General features: G+C 41.9%; 1 protein-coding gene across 1 annotated transcript in view; it reads right to left on the reverse strand.

Annotated features, from left to right (window-relative positions):
- LOC116983406 (tubulin monoglycylase TTLL3-like) overlaps window positions 1-20,897 on the reverse strand; it is a 65,729-nt gene extending 44,832 nt beyond the window's left edge. The window contains exons 1-5 of the mRNA XM_033037165.1: window positions 20,303-20,897; window positions 9,620-9,772; window positions 8,632-8,721; window positions 4,424-4,487; window positions 1,345-1,405 (exon numbers count right to left, since the gene is read on the reverse strand). Coding sequence (XP_032893056.1) covers window positions 1,345-1,405; window positions 4,424-4,487; window positions 8,632-8,696 — 190 coding nt within the window. The 5' untranslated portion in view covers window positions 8,697-8,721; window positions 9,620-9,772; window positions 20,303-20,897. The remainder of the gene's footprint in view (window positions 1-1,344; window positions 1,406-4,423; window positions 4,488-8,631; window positions 8,722-9,619; window positions 9,773-20,302) is intronic.
- Window positions 20,898-21,081: the final 184 nt, after the last annotated feature.

Below are 21,081 nucleotides of genomic sequence, written 5' to 3' on the forward strand. Positions count from 1 at the left end.
CAACAGAATGGACAGAAAAGGTGAGGTGTGTCTGTTCGGACTGTCCACTAAATATTTACGTGTGGCCAGCACTAAACTACTTCCTTTATTTGTCCCTGTTCTCTATTTATAAAGAAAAATGAATAGATTGCAGAAACAAGGAACTGCAGATGCTGATTCATATCAAAGATAGACACAAAGTGCTGGAGTAACTCAGCAGGTCGGTCAGCACCACTGGAGAAAAAGAATAGGAAATGGATCGGAGGAGTAGTAATAGATTGCAATTAGCAATTTAATTAAATCTGATTCAATTTAATTTGTCATTATGTCAACATGAAGTGGATCTAGTTTGTGACACTTTTTGGAATATAACATTAGCTGCCACATTGAATACTGGTAAAGCAACCAGTTCCCTGGCTCATGTCCAATAAGCACACATACTGGATTAGCCATCTGTGGAAACCTTGTCTTGACCAAATCCTCATGATTGCTTTTTTTTTAAATTTTTTTTTTTTTAATAATTTATTTTTGTTAGAAGTAAGCACAATAATGTGGTACCAAAGTACCTAATACATATTGACATGTTACATTTCATGTACAACATCTTATTTTTAATTTAACAATAAAACAGGAGTAAGGAAGGAAGTAGAAAAAGAGAAATTATCATAGAGCTTGGTGCGTGAGATAGTAAGGTAGTCCGAAAGAAGAGAAAAGTAAACAAAAAGGTACCGATGAATGGAGAGAAGAAAGAGAGAGAAAAGAAGAAATAGAGAATTTTTTAGACGATGTAATTAAAATCTACACAGCTGTCACTGGTTGACAGAAGAAACTGCAGATGCTGGTTTATGAAAAAAGACAAAGTGCTAGAGTAACTCAGCGAGTCAGCCAGTCTCTGCTAATCCACTGAGTTACTCCAGCACTCTGTGCCTTCATCAGCTGTCACTAGTGCTTATGGAAAGCTGTCATTATCACTGAAAATGTATAATGGGTTGATGGTAGAGTTAGCAAAATAATGCATAAACATTTCTCTCCCAAGAAAAAAGCAATGTTATATAAATATGGAGAGTGACAATACCTGCACTGCAACATAAGGTCATAAGGTGATGTGATAGGAGCAGAATTAGGCCATTCGGACCATCACGTCAACTCCGCCATTCAATCATGGCTGATCACCTAACCCCATTCTACTGCCTTCTCCCCATAACCTTTGACACTAGTACTAATCAAGAATCTATCTATCTCTGCCTTAAAAATATCCATTGACTTGGCCTCCACAGCCTTCTGCGGCAAAGAATTCCACAGATTCACCACCCTCTGACTAAAATAAAATCTAAAGCAATAATTCCACAATGCTTTACATCTTACCATTGCCCTTGGGACAACTGCCACCAGCCATTTTGTTCTTGATCCTGCAGGTATCTTTGCTCTATTGTAAGAGTAACATAACAGTTAGTCACAGTAATTAACTAACAGCAGTCAGATAGTATTAAAATGCATAATCTTGTGGCATTCAAAGTTTTGCCTTCAGCCAAAAAATAACTAAGGCTCCTTAGATGTAATTATTTTTTTCCCCTCATAGATCTAACTACTTTAAAATCCCTGTTTCAATATATAAATACTTGGGTAGTGCTCCAGATATTATTTTATTAATTGTAATGATTATGTTGCAAACCTATTTAATATTTGTAGATTCAGTTTTCAATTCATTATTTCACCATTGATGAAATCAAATCTATCCTCATAATCGAACTCCACAACTTCAAGTAACTCACTTTCTCTACATTAGGATGGGCCAGGTTATCCCTAGGTCTTCGCTTAATTTAACTTTTAACACGACCTGACCTGCTGGGAAAGACACACAATGCTGGAGAAACTCAGCGGGTCTCTGAAGAGGGGCATGTTATGAACTTTGCATTTTACAATAGTTACTTTCCTTTGTTTACGTTCCCACTCTCTAACTGCCTGCATTCCATCGGTTTAAAGAACAATGGTGCATCCTAGCCCACAGCTAACAATGGCCAGTTTCCTTGACCGTAACTTTTTTTGCATATCTTTCATTCATTTGTTCTATATTTCTCTATATCACCATCTATCTACATCTCTCATTTCCCTTTCCCCTGACTCTCAGTCTGAAGGGTCTCGACCTGAAACTTCACCTATTCCTTTTCAGCTGCTTGACCTACCGCAGCTTTGCGTCTATCTTCGGTTTAAACCAACATCTGCTGTTTCTTCCTACACAATGCTTCATGTTCTCTCTCTCTCGCTAACACATGTTTCCATTAACACATTGACCAAATAACTTAATTAACAATTATGCTTCGGGAAACCTCGGCCTCAACATATTCCCTATGTCCTATCCATATTGACATTACACACCCTTGTCCTATTCATGGGCCTTACACTCGCTGACAATGGGTCTTTAACCTGAACATTAACTCTGCTTCTCTGCCCACAGATGCTGACTTTATCTTTGTTTTTACTATAATTACATTCAAACATTTTATGATTTTGGCAGTAAATTATCTTGATTACCAACACTTAAAATCGAATAGTTTTAGTCTCTTTGTGGTATTTGTGTACATTTCTTCAGATTTGTCCAAGGTGCTTGCAGGGAATGTTTCCCAGATAATAACTTACTCATACGTTTTCTAGGAATGTAACATTTTAAAAGATTTAAACATAATGTGCTGGAGTAACTCAGTGGAGTAGGCAGCATTGTTGGAGAACATAGATAGGTGATGATAGACATAACATACTGGAGTATCTCAGTGGGTCAGGCAGCATCTCTGGAGAAAATGGATAGGTGATGTTTCTGGTCGGAACCGAAATACAGTGAAAAGCTGTTGTTGCGTTTTATCTAGTTGTAGTAGGGAGAGTGGGAGAAGAAACTGGATGTGAAGAAAAAAACAGGACAAATCGGGGCCGGCAACAGATGACCTCAGGCAAGGAGGTTTCCTGATAAGCTGACTGTTGGCTAAAGGCAGGTGTGAGCCCAGGAAGGATACATAATTGTGAAGAGTGGAGCTAGGGGATAAGGAGGAAATGAGGGACTTGGAGATGGGAGATGTGTACGAATTAGAGTAAATAAGCAAGGCGACAGAGTGGAGATAGTAGGAGAAATGAACATGTTCCAAACCAGGGCATCGGAGATGTCCTAATTCTTCACGGAACGGGGGTTCCCCTCTTCGACTATAGACGAGGCTCTCACCAGGGTCTCTTCTACATCCCGTAGCTCCGCTCTCACTCCCCCCCCACTCGTAACAAGGGCAGAGTCCCCCTTGTCCTCACCTTCCACCCTACCAGCCGTCACATACAACAGATAATCCTCCAACATTTTCGCTACCTCCAACTGAATCCCACCACTGGCCAGATCTTCCCATCTCCTCCTCTTTCGGCTTTCGGCAGAGACCGCTCCCTACGTAACTCCCTGGTCAATTTGTCCCTTCCCACCCAAACCACCCCCTCCCCTGGTACTTTCCCTTGCAACCGCAGGAAATGCTACACTTGTCGCTTTACCTCCCCCCTTGACGCCATCCAAGGACCCAAGCAGTTTTTCCAGGTGAGGCAGAGGTTCACCGGCACCTCCTCCAACCTTATCTATTGCATCTGCTCTAGGTGTCAACTGCTCTACATTGGTGAGAACAAGCGCAGGCTTGGTGATTGCTTCGCCCAACAACGCATTAACCAACCTGATCTCCCGGTGGCTCAGCACTTCAACTCCCCCTCTCATTCCGTATCCGACCTTTCTGTCCTGGGCCTCCTCCATGGCCAGAGTGAGTCTCACTGCAAATTGGAGGAGCAGCACCTCATATTTTGCTTGGGTAGTTTACACCCCAGCTGTATGAATATTGACTTCTCCAATTTCAGATAGTCCTTGCTTTCTCCCTTCTTCCCCTCCCCTTCCCAGCTCTCCAAGAGCCCACTGTATCCGCCTCTTTCTTTCTTCTTCCTGCACCCACCCCCCCCCCCCCCCCACTCCCACATCACTGAAGAAGGGTCTCGACCCGAAACGTCACCTATTCCTTCGCTTCATATATGCTGCCTCACCCACTGAGTTTTCCATCATTTTTGTCTACCATGTATTAAGGTGAGGGCGGGGCACAGGAAAGAGAGAGGGGATGGGGATATAATTCAACTGGTTGAGACCTTGTCTCTGTTTCCATCTCGGGTGTCATCGTTCATTGTTCCACATTAAGTTTCTGCCTGAAGATCGTCTAGCGAAGTCAATGGATGAACGCGTGTAAAAGATGAACAGACTGCAACATACATGTTTATAATGGCAGAAGAGAAAAGTGTGTGATTCAGGCAGCGGTTGTTGATAATCCTCTTGCTTCAAGGTCAGGAGGTCTGAGTCCTGAGTTCTACATTAAGTCCTGAGCACATTACCAAAAACAATGTTTCTGTGTGTTAGACAAGGAATTGTTGCATTTTCTGTGGCACTGACCTCAAGATTAAAGCCTCCCTCTGCCAGTTCCAATGTGTTAACTAGGCACAATGATGCCATGGCACTGTTTGAAGAATAAAGAGTTCCATAAGTACATTCTGTTTTGTTCCTCACGACTCAGTTAGCTTCAGTTAGTGTAGGGCTGGCCTGATTGGGATAGTACTACTTAAGCAAGTTAGAAGGAATTATCACGTTGACTGAGTTAAATATACCAACAATTGTATAAATGATTTATAATTAATAACATATCTGGGTAAATTAAGTAATAATTTACACAGAGTAGGGAAATCAAGAACCAGAGGACAAAGGTATAAGTTGGGAAGGGAAAGATGTTATAGGAACCTGTGGGGCCATTTTTTCACAGAGCTTGGTATGCGTATGGAATGAGCTGCAGGTGACGGTGGATGAGACAGTTACTATAACAGTTAAAAGACATTTTAACTCCTGATCCAAAATCACTCAAAATGGAGGCAAGGCACTCAGGATGGCAAGGAGAACATCTAATCCTCTCAAAGGTACACAAAATTGCTGGAGGAACTCAGCGGGTGCAGCAGCATCTATGGAGCGAAGGAAATAGGCGACGTTTCGGGCCGAAACCCTTCCTTCTGAAGAAGGGTTTCGGCCCGAAACGTCGCCTATTTCCTTCGCTCCATAGATGCTGCTGCACCCGCTGAGTTCCTCCAGCAATTTTGTGTACCTTCGATATTCCAGCATCTGCAGTTCCCTTTTGAACATCTAATCCTCTCAATTAGGAATATATGGGTGCCCAGCAAATTTTTTTAAAGAAGCGCAGTATCTTCCATATTACCCACCCGGTGGCTATCTAATTGAATCTATCTCCTTTCCTCAAGGTCGTTATGTTTCTGCTTGCATGCTCTTCTCTTTCAAGATGTGGGAAATGTGGCTCAGAATTTGTGAAAAAATTCCCTCATTTGCTGACTTATTTGTTGCATCGTATGAACGCCCCTTCTTACTGCTCTTTACTGAGGCTCATTGTGCGAGAGGAAGAGAATATTGTGATTTGTCATCCAGAAGTAAAATATACTCTGAGTCACACTAGTTTCAGGAGGCTGAGATGAGGGAAGTGAATAACCAGCCTCTTATGACCATGTTTGGCTCGAGGTTAAGGTCCAGTTTGCCTGTGGTTTGCTGATGTGCTGCAGCATTTGTTGTAATGAATTTGAATGTAACCAAATTGTTCACAGCTCTGGTTAAGTGCTAAAAAAAAGCACAGTACAAAGTGAAAATACGACAAAAATTACATAGAAAGAAATGGACACAGTTAGCAATCTAAATAGCAGCATGTAAGTGAGTTGAAATTAAGCACACCCCATCTCAGTAAGTAAGCTTATAATAGACCAAAATTTCCAGTCATACTCAACACAGTTTTGGGATAAATTACTACTTATCGGAGCCATCATGTTCTCCCATCACTTTTTGTGTAGGAAGGAACTGCAGATGCTGGTTTAAACCAAAGATAGACACAAAATGCTGGAGTAATTCAGCAGGATAGGCAGCATCTCTGGAGATAAGGAATGGGTGACGTTTTGTGTCAAGACCCTTCTTCAGACTGAAAGTCACAGGAAAGGGAAACGAGAGATATAGATATAGACGATAATGTAGATCATTGTCCATATCTCTCGTTTCCCTTTCCCGTCACTTTCAGTCTGAGGGGTCTCGACCCGAAAAGTCACTCTCTACATCATCGTCTATATCTCTCGTTTCCCTTTCCCGTCACTTTCAGTCTGAAGAAGGGTCTCAACCCGAAACGTCACCCATTCCTTCTCTCCAGAGATGCTGCCTGTCCCACTGAGTTACTCCTGCATTTTGTGACTATCTCCCTTCACTTCTTCCTCATTTAAAAACCCGGCTTCACATTAACTATTCCCCCACTCTCTTTCCATCTTGCTTCTACCCTAAACGTCAAGAAATGGGTGCAGAATTTAAGTCAATTTATGCGTTTTAACCAAAGTCTTATAAAGCTGCATCCTGACTTCCAAGACTCTTATAATGCCGCAGATGCATTCTTTATTACTCTATCTACCCATGTTGCCATTTTCAATGAGTTATGGAGAGACTGTTATGTTATGGAGTGCTGTTAAAGGTCTTGAAATGAATTGCATAATTTCATCTTGCATTTGACCTTCCAAAGTGCATCATCTCACACTTGCTCAGATTAATCTCCATCTGCCATTTTTCTGCCCATTTCTGTAGCTGATCTATATCCCTCTGTATACTTTGACTGCCTTCCTCACAGTCAGTGACCCCAACAATTTTGGTGTCATCTGCAAACTAACTAACCAACCCATCTACGTTTATGCTTAAGTTATACATATATATATCACCTGACTCCAAGCACAAATTCCCTCCTTTATCGGTCACCCTTTATCCACATGCTCTAGAGATGCTGCCTGACCCGCTGAGTTACTCCACCACTTTGTATCCGCATTTAAACGTCAGTTTCAAATCTTCTCAAGCAAGGAAGCCAGCTTAATTTATTTTATACACCAGGTCCAAAAGTTGTGTATGTTTAGAAGGGAATCTTCCCTCTGGGATTTAGTGCCATCAGAGAATTGTGATTAACCTCCAACAGCTTTTTGTTGTCATTAAATATATATTGTTCCTTTTATGAGGTGGTGGTACAGGATTTAATTGTTAAACCTTCCTGGCTGTGATCCTGGATGGGATGGAGCAGGTTTGAAAACACAGGACTGAAAACATTGGTGACACCATAATGCTAGTGGATAAACATGGATATGTGCCTGTTATTAACAGGCCTCCCTCATTTACTTTGCGATTTTATACTGTTAAAAAGGTGTTGATAACATCCACTAACCCAGCAGCAAAACCCCTATTTATTTGAGATATCCACTAGCCTTTTGGTCGTGCTTTTGGTGTTGTATAGCATGCAAGATTCTTTGCAGGAACATTATTTAACAAAATGTTTGACACCGAGACACACAATGAAACATTAGGATATGTTGCCAAAAGCTGATCAACAATAACATTAAAGAACATTAAGGCAATAAAGAAAAATGTGACGTCGGGAGAGGGCATTTCAAAATTTCAGGCTGCGGCAGCTCAGTCTATGACAATTAAAACCAGGCATGTGCTAGAGGCAGAGTGGAGGGGGCAGGGAATGGAGAGGACACAACTAAGTATCAGTTTCAATTATTGCCATTGATAGAAGATTCTTTAGGTTAAAAACAGAATGACATACAATATCGGTCCAATAAGCAAACTCAATTGACTACACTGCGTCGGTCGCCAAGGGCTACTGGATCTCCCAGTTGCTAACCATTTTAACTTCTCTTCCCTTTCTCATTCTGACCTTTCTGTCCTGGCCCTCCTCCATTGCCAGAGTGGATGAACAAGACCTCATATTCCGCTTTTGTAGCTTACAACTCAGTGGTATAAACATAAACCAATTTTAGGCAATTACATAAACCTCCCCTTTTATTTTCTTCCTTCCCCCCGCCTCCCTCCCTGCCCAGTGCCCCATTTTCTGCACCTATTTCTCCACTCCCCTTCCCCTCCCTCTCCACCTGCATTCCTTTCTCTAGCTTTTAGGGTAGAGTGGATGTGGAGAGGATGTTTCCACTCGTGGGAGAATCTAGGACTAGAGGTCATAGCCTCAGAATTAAAGGACGTTCTTTTTGGAAGGAGATGAGGAGGAATTTCTTTAGTCAGCGTGTGGTGAATCTGTGGAATTCTTTGCCACAGACGGATGTGGAGGCCAAGTCAGTGGATATATTTAAGGTAGAGATTGATAGATTCTTGATTAGTACGGGTGTCAGAGGTTATGAGGAGAAGGCAGGAGAATGTGATTAGGAGGGAGACACAAATCAGCCATGATTGAATGGCGGAGTAGACTTCATGGGCTTAATTCTACTCCTATCACATGATCTTATGACCTTCACAATTTTCAACTCTTTAATCGTTTTGTCCCATCCCCTTTGTCTTTTCATCCCTCGCCTTTTCATGCCCCGACCCAAAATCTCACCTATCGATGTTCTCCACAGATGCTGCCTGACCCATTGAATTACTCCAGAACTTTGTGTCTTATTTTTCCAATTTAAGAAATTCAAGAAACTTAAAGGAGTCTCCCAGTACCCAGTGGTGACTGTTATTCCTGGTTTAATGTCCCTTTTTATTCTAAGAACATTCTAAAAATTGTCAGCATACACAGTTTCCAAAACGAGTCTCACATTTTAGATTTTTGAAAGATTTGCTTCTGTGTGTCTGGTGGTGGTGTCCAAAATGGCTGCAGCATTTCATTTTATCTCCTCACTGGCATACTAAGTAAAAATATTAAAAGGTTTACGTTTTTAGAATTATAAAACTATTTCAGAGATAAAGCTTAATTTTTATTTAAAGATTACAACCAGTAAAATAATTTCATGACTGTCAACCTCTTAGTTTTTCTTTTGGCTTAATAAAAAAACAATTTAAACTCATCCTGAAATATTATAGGAGAATTGAAACAACATTAAAACCGGAAAATGAAGCACAAAACTGGTTCACTCAGAATGACAAGGTGGACATTGAGAATCTGGAATCGGGGTCAACATCTAAAAATGCATGTCATCCTTTTATGACTGAGACAAGGCAATTTATTTTCCCCTCAGAGGTTTACAAATCTTTGGAATACCTTTCCACAAGGTGTGGTGAAAGCAGAGTCCTGGCATATCTTTTTTAAGATAAGTAGATAGATTCATGATAAGCAAGGAGGTAAAATGTTATTGAATGTAGGTAGACAGATTGTGGTTACAATCAATTTAGTAGATGTGGCTGCAGATTTAAATTTTAAGAGGTCAGAATGTGTACATGGGTACTGCTGCATGCAGCTTGCAAAATGTCACAGTCACTGACACCATGTGTTAATTATCTTATTGAATGGTGGAGCAGAATCAAGGGGCCATCTGGGTTAAACCTGCTTCCTAATTCATTTCTTCCTCTCGCTTTACCCAGATGTATTGATGTTTGTTTAACACCTTGATCTATCTGATATCCTTATTTTCTTTTTGTTTTAAGTATTTCATACTGGTTGGCCAGTTTGAAATGATGACTGCCTTGACTAAAGGAGAATTCCCTCCCAGCCTTGATAAACGTCTGTTCCCGAAAAGTTTCACCCCTCCTGAAAGGAATGAGGAAAGAAAATACCAATGTCAATGAAAAGAAAGGAGGAAATTTTACCTGTGGTTGGAAATTAGCCAGAAAATTTACTCAGCAGGCAACCCGTTCAGACTTGATAGAAGATAAGCTCTTCAAACACTGACTCCAATAGATCCTCGTGAAGTTTCATCCTGAACGCTGATTCCAGGGGGTTTGTCTGCAGTTACTGTTCAACTAACAAAGGATTGAATGTATCAGTTTTGCTGCCTCCAGTATTCTTGTGTGCTATCTTGTTACATAATTTCCTATCCTGTTTCATTCTATATAACACATGTAAACGTGCCTCCTTTCCAAACGTAAAAGGCATCGGCGGGTATGGAGAGGGAGTGAAATTTTGGAACTGAGATGGAGAATTAGCCATGATCATATCGATTAGTGGTAGACAAAAATGCTGGAGAACCTCAGCGGGTGAGGCAACATCTATGGAGCGAAGGAATAGGTGACGTTTTGGGTCGAGACCCTTCTTCAGACTGATGTGGAGGTGGGGGAGGGGTGGGAAGAAGAAAGGAAGAGGCGGAGACAGTAAGCTGTGGGAGAACTGGAGGAGGGGAAGGAGGGAGAAAGCAAGGACTACCTGAAATTGGAGGTCAATGTTCATACCACTGGGGTGTAAACTGCCCAAATCTTAAACATATCGATTAGTAGAGTAGCTTGAAGAGCCAAGTAATTTAGTTTAGTTTAGTTTATTGTCATGCGTACCGAAGTACAGTGAAAAGCGTTTGTTGTGTGCTAACCAGTCACGGCCTGCTCCTACTTCTGTTTTTTTCATGTTCTTTTTGGGATTGCCGCGATGTCTCCACAATTTAACCTGAGTTTTGGGCCATTGTTGACTTTCCATTATCTCTCTGTTCTTAATTTTCCTTTTGCTTATTCCATGTTTTTATCATACAATATAGAACATAATAACACAGGAACAGGCCCTTCGGCCCATTAGGTCTGTGCTGACCATGGATACAAATACAACTAAACACCATCTACCTCCGCATGATCTATATCCCTCCAATATCCTACCTGTTCATGTGCCTGCTTAAATGCCTCTTCCATGCCATTATTATGGAAGGCTATGCAAACCAGACACTCACCACACTGTAAAAAAAAACTTGCTCTCCACATCTCATTCAAATTGTTCTCTTTTCACCTTAAAGCACTCTAGTCTTTGACATTTCCACCCTGGGAAAATTACATTATCTATGCGTCTAATAATTAGATAAACTTCTGTCAAATCTTACCTTAGCCTCTAATGGTGTAGAGAAAACAAAGTTGCCCAATCTCCCTTTTAGCTAATTCTCTCTAATTCAGGCACTCGCTCTCACTTCCTCTCCCACTCCACATCCTTCCTGTAATTGGATGGCCAGAACTGCACATAATACTCCAAATGGGGCCTAACCAAGTAAGAATTTATTTTTCTATATAAAACACTCTTGACTCTTGACCAGTTTTGTAAAGCTGCAGCTGGAAGAAGGTTCCTGTCCCAAAATATCATCAATCCATTTTCTCCAGAGATGCTGCATGACCTGCTGAGTTCAACCAGCATTTTATGTTTATCTTTTGTAAAGCTGGGCATGATTATCTGACCCTTGTACTCAATACTGCGACTCATCTCGGCAAACATGCCGTTGGCCTTCTTTGCCACTTTATCTACTTGTGTTGCCACTTTTAGGGAGCTATGGACTTCTGACCCCAAACCCCTCCATATATTAATGCTCTAAAAAGATCCTATATTTTACTGTATACTTTCCTGTTAAATTTGATTTCACAAAGTGCAATTGCCATTTCTCTGCCCAAATCTGCAACTGGTCAACCCCATTATATCCTTTGACAACCTTCTTCATTGTCCACAACATCACCTATTTTTATGTTGTCTGCAAACTTACTAATCTGCCCATCTTTGTTTTCCCCCCCAAGTCGTTTATAATTATTACAAACAACAGAGGTCCTAATACTGTGTAGGAAGGAACTGCAGATGCTGGTTTAAACTGAAGATAGACACAAACTGCTGGCGTAACTCAGCGGGACAGACAGAGAAGGAATGGATGGCGTTTCAGCTCGCGATCCTTCTTCACGTCCTATTACTGATCCTTGTGCAACACCACTGGACACAGACCTCCAGCCAGAATAACACCTCTCCACCACTACTATCCTCTGTCTGTATGAACAAGCCAATTTTGAATCCAATTGCTCAGTTACTAAGTATTATTTGCTACTTAATCTGGATCAGCCTCCCATGAGAGAACCTTATCAAATACCTTGTTAAAGTTGTCACTAATGTTTATTAGTTTTTGTTCCTTTTAAGATCTGTATTTACATTATTTTTCTAAATGCTACAAAAGAGGCAGCTTCTCACACCAAGGCCTTGTAGATATAAAGATGGCCATGTGGTTAATGAACTCACAGTCAGTGGTTTATTTGTCTGGGCTCTGGAATGTCCTGATCTGTGAATACCAGGGAAATTTATAACAGAGTGTTTCAGAGATCTCGGTTAAGCTACATGATGAGGGGAAGAGTTAGGGAAATGAAGACCTTAGCTGAATGAACTCTGCTTAGCAAATGCTCAAAAGGGCTCATCTAAGTCAGACAAGGAAGAAGGGAGCCAAAGGGCAGGATGCATGCAAGAGATAGGAAGCGGTATGTGGATCTGAAGGAGGACGGGATGAAGTTAGACAGCGGAACTCTATAGGAGAAGATCAAGGATGAGCAGGCTCATGGTGACGTGGGTGGGGAGATGAATTATTGCAGCGTGTGTGTATGGGGCAGAGCCCCATTCCAATGGCTCTAGTCATTATTCTGTAAGGCCCTGCACCACTCTAGTATCCAGTCTTCTCACCATCTTCTTCTGACTCTCTAGTATCCAATCTTCTCCCCATCACTCCACTCCTCCCTCCTTTCTCCTTTAATTACCAGCCCTAAGACAAACCTTTGGAACAGTTGCAGAGAGGCATTAATTCAACAAGAGTCCATCTTTTCCCTATCCTGCCCCCATCCCGGCCTCCTCCAACTTCCCAGTTAGTGTGCAAGTCATCTCACGTTAAAATATGTCACACATGGACAGCTTCTACACCTCCGTATGAAGTTCACATCTTGAACATCAGTATCCTTCTCACCAATCTCAACAGAGCCAATCACTGCCCAGGAAACAGTGCCTTGATAATGACATAACCTTTCTGATTAAGAGAGGCAGGAGACTAAATCAAACAACACGGCTGTGGGTGGGCCATGCTCTAGAAGGGAAACTGGAAGAGAAATACTATCCTGAAGGGATTTGTATTGCCGTTAGGATAAGCAAGCCGGGCATCTGCTAAATTATGCCATTGTTATGCCATAAATTATGCTATAAATTATACCAATTATGTCCCAATGAGAAATGGTAAGGATGCCCTGAAGATAGACACAAAATGCGGGAGTGTCTCAGTGGGACAGGCAGCATCTCTGGGTGGAAGGAATGGGTGACATTTCGGTTTGAGAACCATCTTCAGACTGAGAGTCAGGGGCGAGGGAGTCATAGAGATAAGGAAGGTGTGAAAATGAGACATCAATAGAGATGCAGTTTCAAGGATAATGTAGAATAGATTATTGTTAGCTCGGAGAAGATAACAATAAAGTAAACAGAGATTAAATGTAATCAGGGACTGTCAGACTGCTCGGAGAACTGGGAAGGGGGAGGGATGGAGAGAGAGGGAAAGCAAGGGTCACTTGAAGTTAGAGAAATCAATATTCATACCGCTTGGGTGTGAGCTGCCCAAGCGAAATATCCTGATGCAGGCTCTCAACCTGAAACATCAACAATTCTTTTCCTCCCACAAATGCTGCTTGAGCCGCTGAGTTCTTCCAGTGATTGTCCGTTGCTCCAGATTTCAGCATCTACAATCTCTTGTGTCTGCTGGGATGTCTACCTCAATGCGGGTCCCGGCAGGACAAAGAGGGACCCGGGAGAGTAGGCGGGGAGAGCTGCTTTCACGTTAAGGTGGCAGGTAGTAGATTGGGATGTTCGGGTGAATTTGTATAACTTTGTTGGTGCCAAAACATGGCGACACTTGTGTACAGCCCACATGAGGTCTGCTACATGATTTTATCGGATTGTATGCAAAACAAAGCATTTCACTGTACCTAGGTACATGTGACAATAAAGTATCATTGAATACCTGTTATGTGAGGTACAGAGGACTGTTGGACTGCCCGCTGACTAATCTGTTCTGTTATCTCCATTAGTCTGGTCCAAAAACAACAGCAACACTGCTACAAGAAAGTCAAGTTTCAATGACTCAAGGGCAGCACAACACTAACCTGATGGCTTCCCAATTGACTGAAGCTGCAGAGTGTCCACATTATCTGGTTTGTCCTCAAGGCCACTATAATTAGCATAAATTAAAACTCTTGACTTTCCTACCAAAAACACCACGTCTAGTTGGATGAGAATATTATAAGTTCCAGAAGCTTATTAAACATAAATTTACAATGCTGGCTTCAAGAGTTTGTGGAAGTCAGGATTGTATTCTTGAAAATGTAGAAGAACGAGATGATAATCTCATAAGTCTACAATATTCCTATAAGGCGCTACAGGATGGATGCAGGGAGGATGTTTTCCTGGTTTGGGACTAAGGGGCAGACCATTTAGGACCGAGATGAGAAGAAATTTCTGTACTCAGAGGTCGTGGATTATTGGAATTCCCTATTCTGGTAGAGTGTGGATACTCAGTCATGGAGTTCATTCAAAACAGAAACATAGATTTCTTGATATTGAGGGAATCAAGGGATATATATAAAGTGCAGGAAAATGGCACTGAGGGAGACAGGCCACAATCTTGTTGAATGTTGCAGCAGATTAAAGAGCCAAAAGGCCTATTCTTGCTCCTATTTCCCCAATGCTCTACATTGCACTAGGCAACTTATGTCACATCCAGTCAAGAACCGAAGTATCTCCAACATCTATCATCAGGCTACTGTATGCTCATGATGCACATCCTATGAGCACATCCAGCTTCCAAACTCCAAAGGATCATCACTGAAGCAAATGAAAGGATGGGCCTACATGGGACAATCACAAAACAGGGGTCTTCCACCAACCTGTCCAGTTATACAGCTCTTCCAACAAAGAGGTTACATGGCAAGTCTTTGGAAAAAATAGGCCATTTTTCATTTTTTAAACGATATCACTCGTCAAAGGCGGACACCAATGATGAAATTAACAAGCATTCAGTGCCTTTCACCATCCACTTGGATTAAGACCACAAACTTGGCATAAAACATATAGATTCCCAGGCAGCAGTGTTGATCCCTGCTCTTCTATATGTTTCTGAGAGATGAACTATATACACAAGGCAACTTGAAGTATTGGAGAGATGCAACCAATGCAAAATCCTCTCCCTGATCAAATCCCCAACATTGGGCTCCTAGTTACACTCAGTTGGCTCATTATTTGCATGCAGAAAACTAGCAAACACTCTGTTCTAAGCTGCATGATGACAAGAGATTGCCAGATGGAGATCGGAAAAGCTTTTTTGAAAATGTGTAACATCCTCACAAATTAGTGGGTATCCAACACTCAAACTGGAGCAGGTGGATTGGGATGCTTCTCAGGAGTGCATGAAATTCCACTATTTAAATTGCCTTCTTTGCCATCTATGGGAGAGTCTGCGAGTCCCACATTGGCCTCATCGGCTAACTCGGAACCCACAGAAATGGAGGGTAGGACGTCATCCTTGTGCCTGAAGGATTGCATCGTAAGAAACAGAAAACATCTTATCATCTCAGTATTTTTCCATTATTCTCTCCTCACATGCCCATCATTTTACTTTAATCAGTGCTTGCATGTCCCCAAATCGTATTAATATATAATTTGATAGTGAACCAGCTATGCTAATTAGGTTAAATGTTAAGAGAGAAAATGCGATGAATGCAAGTGATTCAACATACTTTTAATTTAAAGTTGCTTTATGCAGATTGACTGATAATTGAACCATTTATAGACAATAGACAATAGGCGCAGGAGTAGGCCATTCAGACTTTCAAGCCAGCTCTGCCATTCAATGTGATCATGGTTGATCATCCACAATCAGTATCCCGTTCCTGCCTTCACCCCGTATCACCTGACTCCGCTTTCTTCAAGAGCCCTATCTAGCCCTCTTAGGCAGACAATTCCACAGACTCACAACTCTCTGTGTGAAAAAGTGCTTCCTCATCTCTGTTCTAAATGGCTTGCCCTTATTCTTAAACTGTGGCCCCTGGTTCTGGACTGCCTCAACATCGGGAACGTGTTTCCTACCTCTAGCGTGTCCAAACCCTTAATAATCTTATATAAGTTTCAATAAAATACCCTCTCATCCTTCTAAATTCCAGAGTATACAAGCCCAGCCGCTCCATTCTCTCAGCACATGACAGTCCCGCCATCCCGGGAATTAACTTTGTGAACCTACGCTGCACTCCCTCAATAGCCTTCCTCAAATTTGGAGACAAAAACTGCACACAATACTCCAGGTGTGGTCTCACTAGGCCCCTGTAAACTGCAGAAGGGCCTCTTTGCTCCTATACTCAACTCCTCTTGTTATGAAGGCGAACATGCCATTTGCTCTCTTCACTGCCTGCTGTACCTGCATGCTTACTTTCATTGACTGATGAACAAGGACCTCCAGGTTCCGTTGTACTTCCCCTTTTCCCAATTTGACACCATTTAGATAGTAATCTGCCTTCCTGTTTTTGCTACCAAAGCAGATAACCTCACATTTACCTACATTAAACTGCATCTGCCATGCGTCTGCCCACTCACCCAACCTGTCCAAGTCACCCTGCATTCTCATAGCATCCTCCTCACAGTTCATGTCCCCACCTAAATGTATAATTTATTTACCAATGTAAAGTGTTATTGGTGTATCTTAATTCAAATTATTGTATAATTTACTCTTTATACAATTGTGAATTATCAGCACCACAATGTGTTTTAATTAACTACTCTGTAAGTGGCGAGTCATACTTGAACCAGACTCTAGCATAACAACAGACTATTAATAGGGACCCACCTCAGTGGCACAGCTGATGGAGCTGCCAGCTCTCAATTTCAGCATCTGAGGTTCAATCCTGGCCTCCAGTGCTGTCTGCATGGAGTTTGCATGTTCTCGCTATGAGTACAGTTTTTATTTTCTTGTGCTCTGGTTTCCTCCCATATTTGTGGGGTTAATTGGCCACTACAAATTGCTGCTTGTGAATAGATGTACAGGAACCAGCGAAGAGTTGACATGAATGATAAAAAAAACGGGATTAGTGTGGGATTAGTGCTTGATGGTTGGCCAAAGCGCCTGCTTCTAAATTCTGGCGTCATCTTTTTAAGTTATATGGAGGAATTAATTTTCCTGTTACAATTGGCACATGTCCAGTCACGTTTGCTGTCAATACATTAAGTACGCCCACAGGGTAAAAGAGCTCCATGTATAAATGAATAGTGCTGAATCTATAACACTTTTATCCAAGGATGTGAATAGCCAAACATGAACTCTCAGCCAGTGTATGAAAAAGATTTGGAACCCTTCTGCAACAATCATAATAATACTTGCATGGAAATCATGGTTTAAGGTTGCCTTTAAACAACTATTTTAGCTGTCATTCTTCGTGCAATTAGGAGACCGCAAAGTGCAATAAAAGAGATTTTAGTCGACATTTATACTGTTGCCAGATAATGTTATTTTATAATCTCTGGGTCCAAAATATATCACATGATAAGGTACAGACTATAGAGTACTGGGACCATCTGCTGAAGTGGTAAAAGATGCAAGGCGTGATAACAGATGCCAAGATTTCATGAAAATGTATGTTGGACGGCACTTATCCATTCTACTTGTTACATCCTCAAAAAAATCCAGAAGAGTAGTCAAGCATGATTTCCCCTTCATAAATCCATGCTGACTTTGACCAATCCTGTCACCACTTTCCAAATGCGCTGCTATTACATCTTTAATAATCGACTCAAGCATCTTCCCCACTATCAATGTAAGGCTAACTGGCCTATAATTCTCAGTTTTCTCTCTCCCTCCTTTCTTAAAAAGTGGAGTTATGTTAGCTACCCTGCAGTCCACAGGAACTGATCCTGAGTCTATAAAACATTGGAAAATGATCACCAATGCATCCACGATTTCTAGGGCCACCTCCTTGAGTAATCTGAGATACAGACCATCAGACCCTGGGGAATTATCTACCTTTAGTCCCAACAGTTTACCTAACAGCATTGTCTGACTAATGTGGATTCCCTTTAGTTCCTCCCTCCTGCTAGATCCTCAATCCCCTAGTATTTCTGGGAGATTAGTTCTGTCTTCCTTAGTGAAGACAGAACTAAAAGATGAAACTCCCCCCTTGACTCTATCCAAGGACCCAAACAGTCTTTCCAGGTCTTGCACCTCTACTGTATCCGCTGTTCCAGGTGTGGACTTCTCTACATCGGCGAGACCAAGTGCAGACTCGGCGATCGTTTCGCTGAACACCTCCGCTCAGTCCGTCTTAACTTACCTGATCTCCCGGTTGCTCAGCACTTCAACTCCCCCTCCCATTCCCAATCTGACCTTTCTGTCCTGGGCCTCCTCCATTGTCAGAGTGATGCCCAGCGCAAATTGGAGGAACAGCACCTTATATATCACTTGGGTAGTTTACACCCCAGCGGTATGAACATTGACTTCTCAAACTTCAAATAGCCCTTGCTTTCCCTCTCTATCCCCTCCTCCTTCCCAGTTCTCCCACCAGTCTATCTCCGACTATATTCTATCTTTGTCCCACCCACTCCCCTGACATCAGTCTGAAGAAGGGTCCCGACCCAAAATGTCACCCATTCCTTCTCTCCAGAGATGATGCCTGTCCCGCTGAGTTACTCCGGCATTTTGTGTCTACCTGCAAAGTACTCGTTTATCCGTTCTGCCATTTCCTTGTTTCACTGGATTTCTAGTGGCTTTCATGATCAGGGATTGTCCAAACTGCTTTCAAAGAAGATCCTTTGAAAAGTAGTTTAGATACAAAATTAGATGTCACTTGAAAAATGTAGATTGATTAGGAAAAGTCAGCATGCATTCATTAAAGGGAAATTGTATCAAAATGTTTGATGAAGTAACATAATGGTTTAATGTAAGAAAAATGGTGATGTGATATATTAACTTCCTGCAAGGATGTGATAAACTACCACAGAATAGACTTGTAATTAAGATGAATTAAATAGGACTGCAGCAGCATGGAAAGAAAATTGGTTATGTAACAGAAAAAAAGAGGTCATTAGTAAAAAACAATTTATTCTATAGTACCCTGGTTTAGTAATTTTAACTATTTTTTTCTAAATACAAAATTTGAAGGCATAGTGAATTGTGAGGAGGGTAGTTACAGACTTTAAGAACATACATAAAGCTGGTGGAACAGGCAGATTGGTTGCAGATAAAATTTAATGTTGAGCAATGTAAAGATACATTTTGCTAGGGAGCTTAAGACAAAACATAACCAAAGAAAACAACTATAAAATTGGCATGCACCCGAGAGATGGGGAATAAATGTGCATTGTTCATTTAAAGTGGCAGGAAGTTTGAGAACATGGTTAAAACATGGTAGTGTACAAGATCCCGAGTTTTCTAAATAATGGTGTGGAATACAAGTATAAGAAATTCAAGATGAATTTTTGTGAAACACTAATTCACAGAAGGGCCTTACAGAAATTATTCCAGGGATGAGTTCCTTTTGTTATGTGGATGATCTGGAAAAGCTGAAGTTGTTCTTCTTGGAATGGAGAGTGTGAAAGGGAATCCCTTGTAAAATTATGAAGAGTATAGAGAGGGTATATAGAACCTGATCTCACTGTGGCATGGTCCTGAACTACCATCTACCTCATCTGGACAGCACACGACAAAAGCTTTTCACTGTACCTCGGTACACGTGACAATAAACTAAACTAAACTCATTGGTGACCCTTGAACCATCTTTGATTGGACTTTACTGGCTTTACATTGCACTAAATGTTATTCCCTTATCATGTATCTATACACTGTAAATGGTTTGATTGCAATCGTGTATTGTCTTTCCACTGACTGGATAGTACGCACAAAAGCTTTTCGGTACATGTGACAATAAACTAAACTGAACTGAACTGAATGCTCAAGAACCAGGGACCCAGAATAAAAGTGATTGGCAAAAATAAAAATGCAAGTTACGAGAGTAACGGCCTTAAGCAATTATGATCAGGGATGCACTAATATGGATGGTTATGGAAATAATGTAGATTTCAAAAATGTGCAAGAGAGAATTTGCAACCTATTGGCACTGTGCAGTGGAGTTTGACCATCTGATTGCTCTTTGCACTTGAGACGTCAAATGGCTTTCTTGCCTAATGCAACAGTTGCATTATTCCGCAGTCACATGGAAAGCACGACAGCTAATTGATGCACAGCAAGCTCCCAAAATGCTAATCATTATCAATGCTGGTTGATGAATTAGGACATCAAAGATCTTCAGAAGCTATTTTATGGGTTTTTCAAAAAAAACATCCACCTGAGAGGTCAGAGTGTAGCACTTCACTTCATTCTGTACCGAGATGTCAGGCTAGATTTTTGGTGTTCAAATCTCTGGAGGGGGACTTGAACACACAAACAACCCTTGGAAGGGTGAGTGCTAAAGCGTGAACACAGCTGACACCATTCATGCCTCCCGTCGCCTTGGGAGTGCTGGTTCCCCGTTCCTCCCACTGGCGGTACTCACTCAAGCTGATGATTCTTTGCTGCCCCCCAGTCTTTCTCTCTCTCACGCACACACACTGCGGTGCCTCTGGCCCTGGCCCTGGCGCCAGAGCTGCCCCGGGCTGCTCCTTACCACCGCCGTCCGGCGCAGGCCCCGGCCTCGTCTGTTTACGGTTACCACGGCGACGATTGCACGACGTCAGGCGCCATCTTTGTTCGGGCCGCGGCCTCTTCAGTCAGTCACCGCGAATTGTCGCCGCTCAGCAACCGGCCCTTTGTCCACGTCAAACACACAACCTCTCTGTCTGCAGTGTTTGCACGCAAATAGTATTTTGATCTGCATCCCGAAATTAATCGCTGAAACCGAATACCGGAGGCGACTATTTCCATTCCTTGGTCACCGCCATTCGTTCAATGCGAGCGACGGGTCAACCATTCGTTCATTGGGAATAGACAGTCAGCTCGACCCGTTATAGCGACTGCTGCTTCTTTCGGCCATCGTTGCACAATTAATCCCACTTGTTGGAAATTTGAAATTGGCAGGAACAGGAGTGAGCCATAAACACCACAGTTCACCACATCACTGCTGATCCTCATCCAGTTGCCCACACGGTCAACATGACCCCACTCACATTGCCCAAAGACCTATCGACCTCTGCTTTTTTGCATGAACTCAACCACTGAGCATCTTTGAGGGTTGAGAATTCGAAAGACTTACCAATCTCTAAAAGCAAAAACAAGGGTGAAATTGCTGGAAATCTGTAAACACTGGAAATACACACAGGTCAGTCAGCATCTGTA

The sequence above is a fragment of the Amblyraja radiata genome, chromosome 18 (assembly GCF_010909765.2).
Source record: "Amblyraja radiata isolate CabotCenter1 chromosome 18, sAmbRad1.1.pri, whole genome shotgun sequence".
Classification (NCBI taxonomy): Eukaryota; Metazoa; Chordata; class Chondrichthyes; order Rajiformes; family Rajidae; genus Amblyraja; species Amblyraja radiata.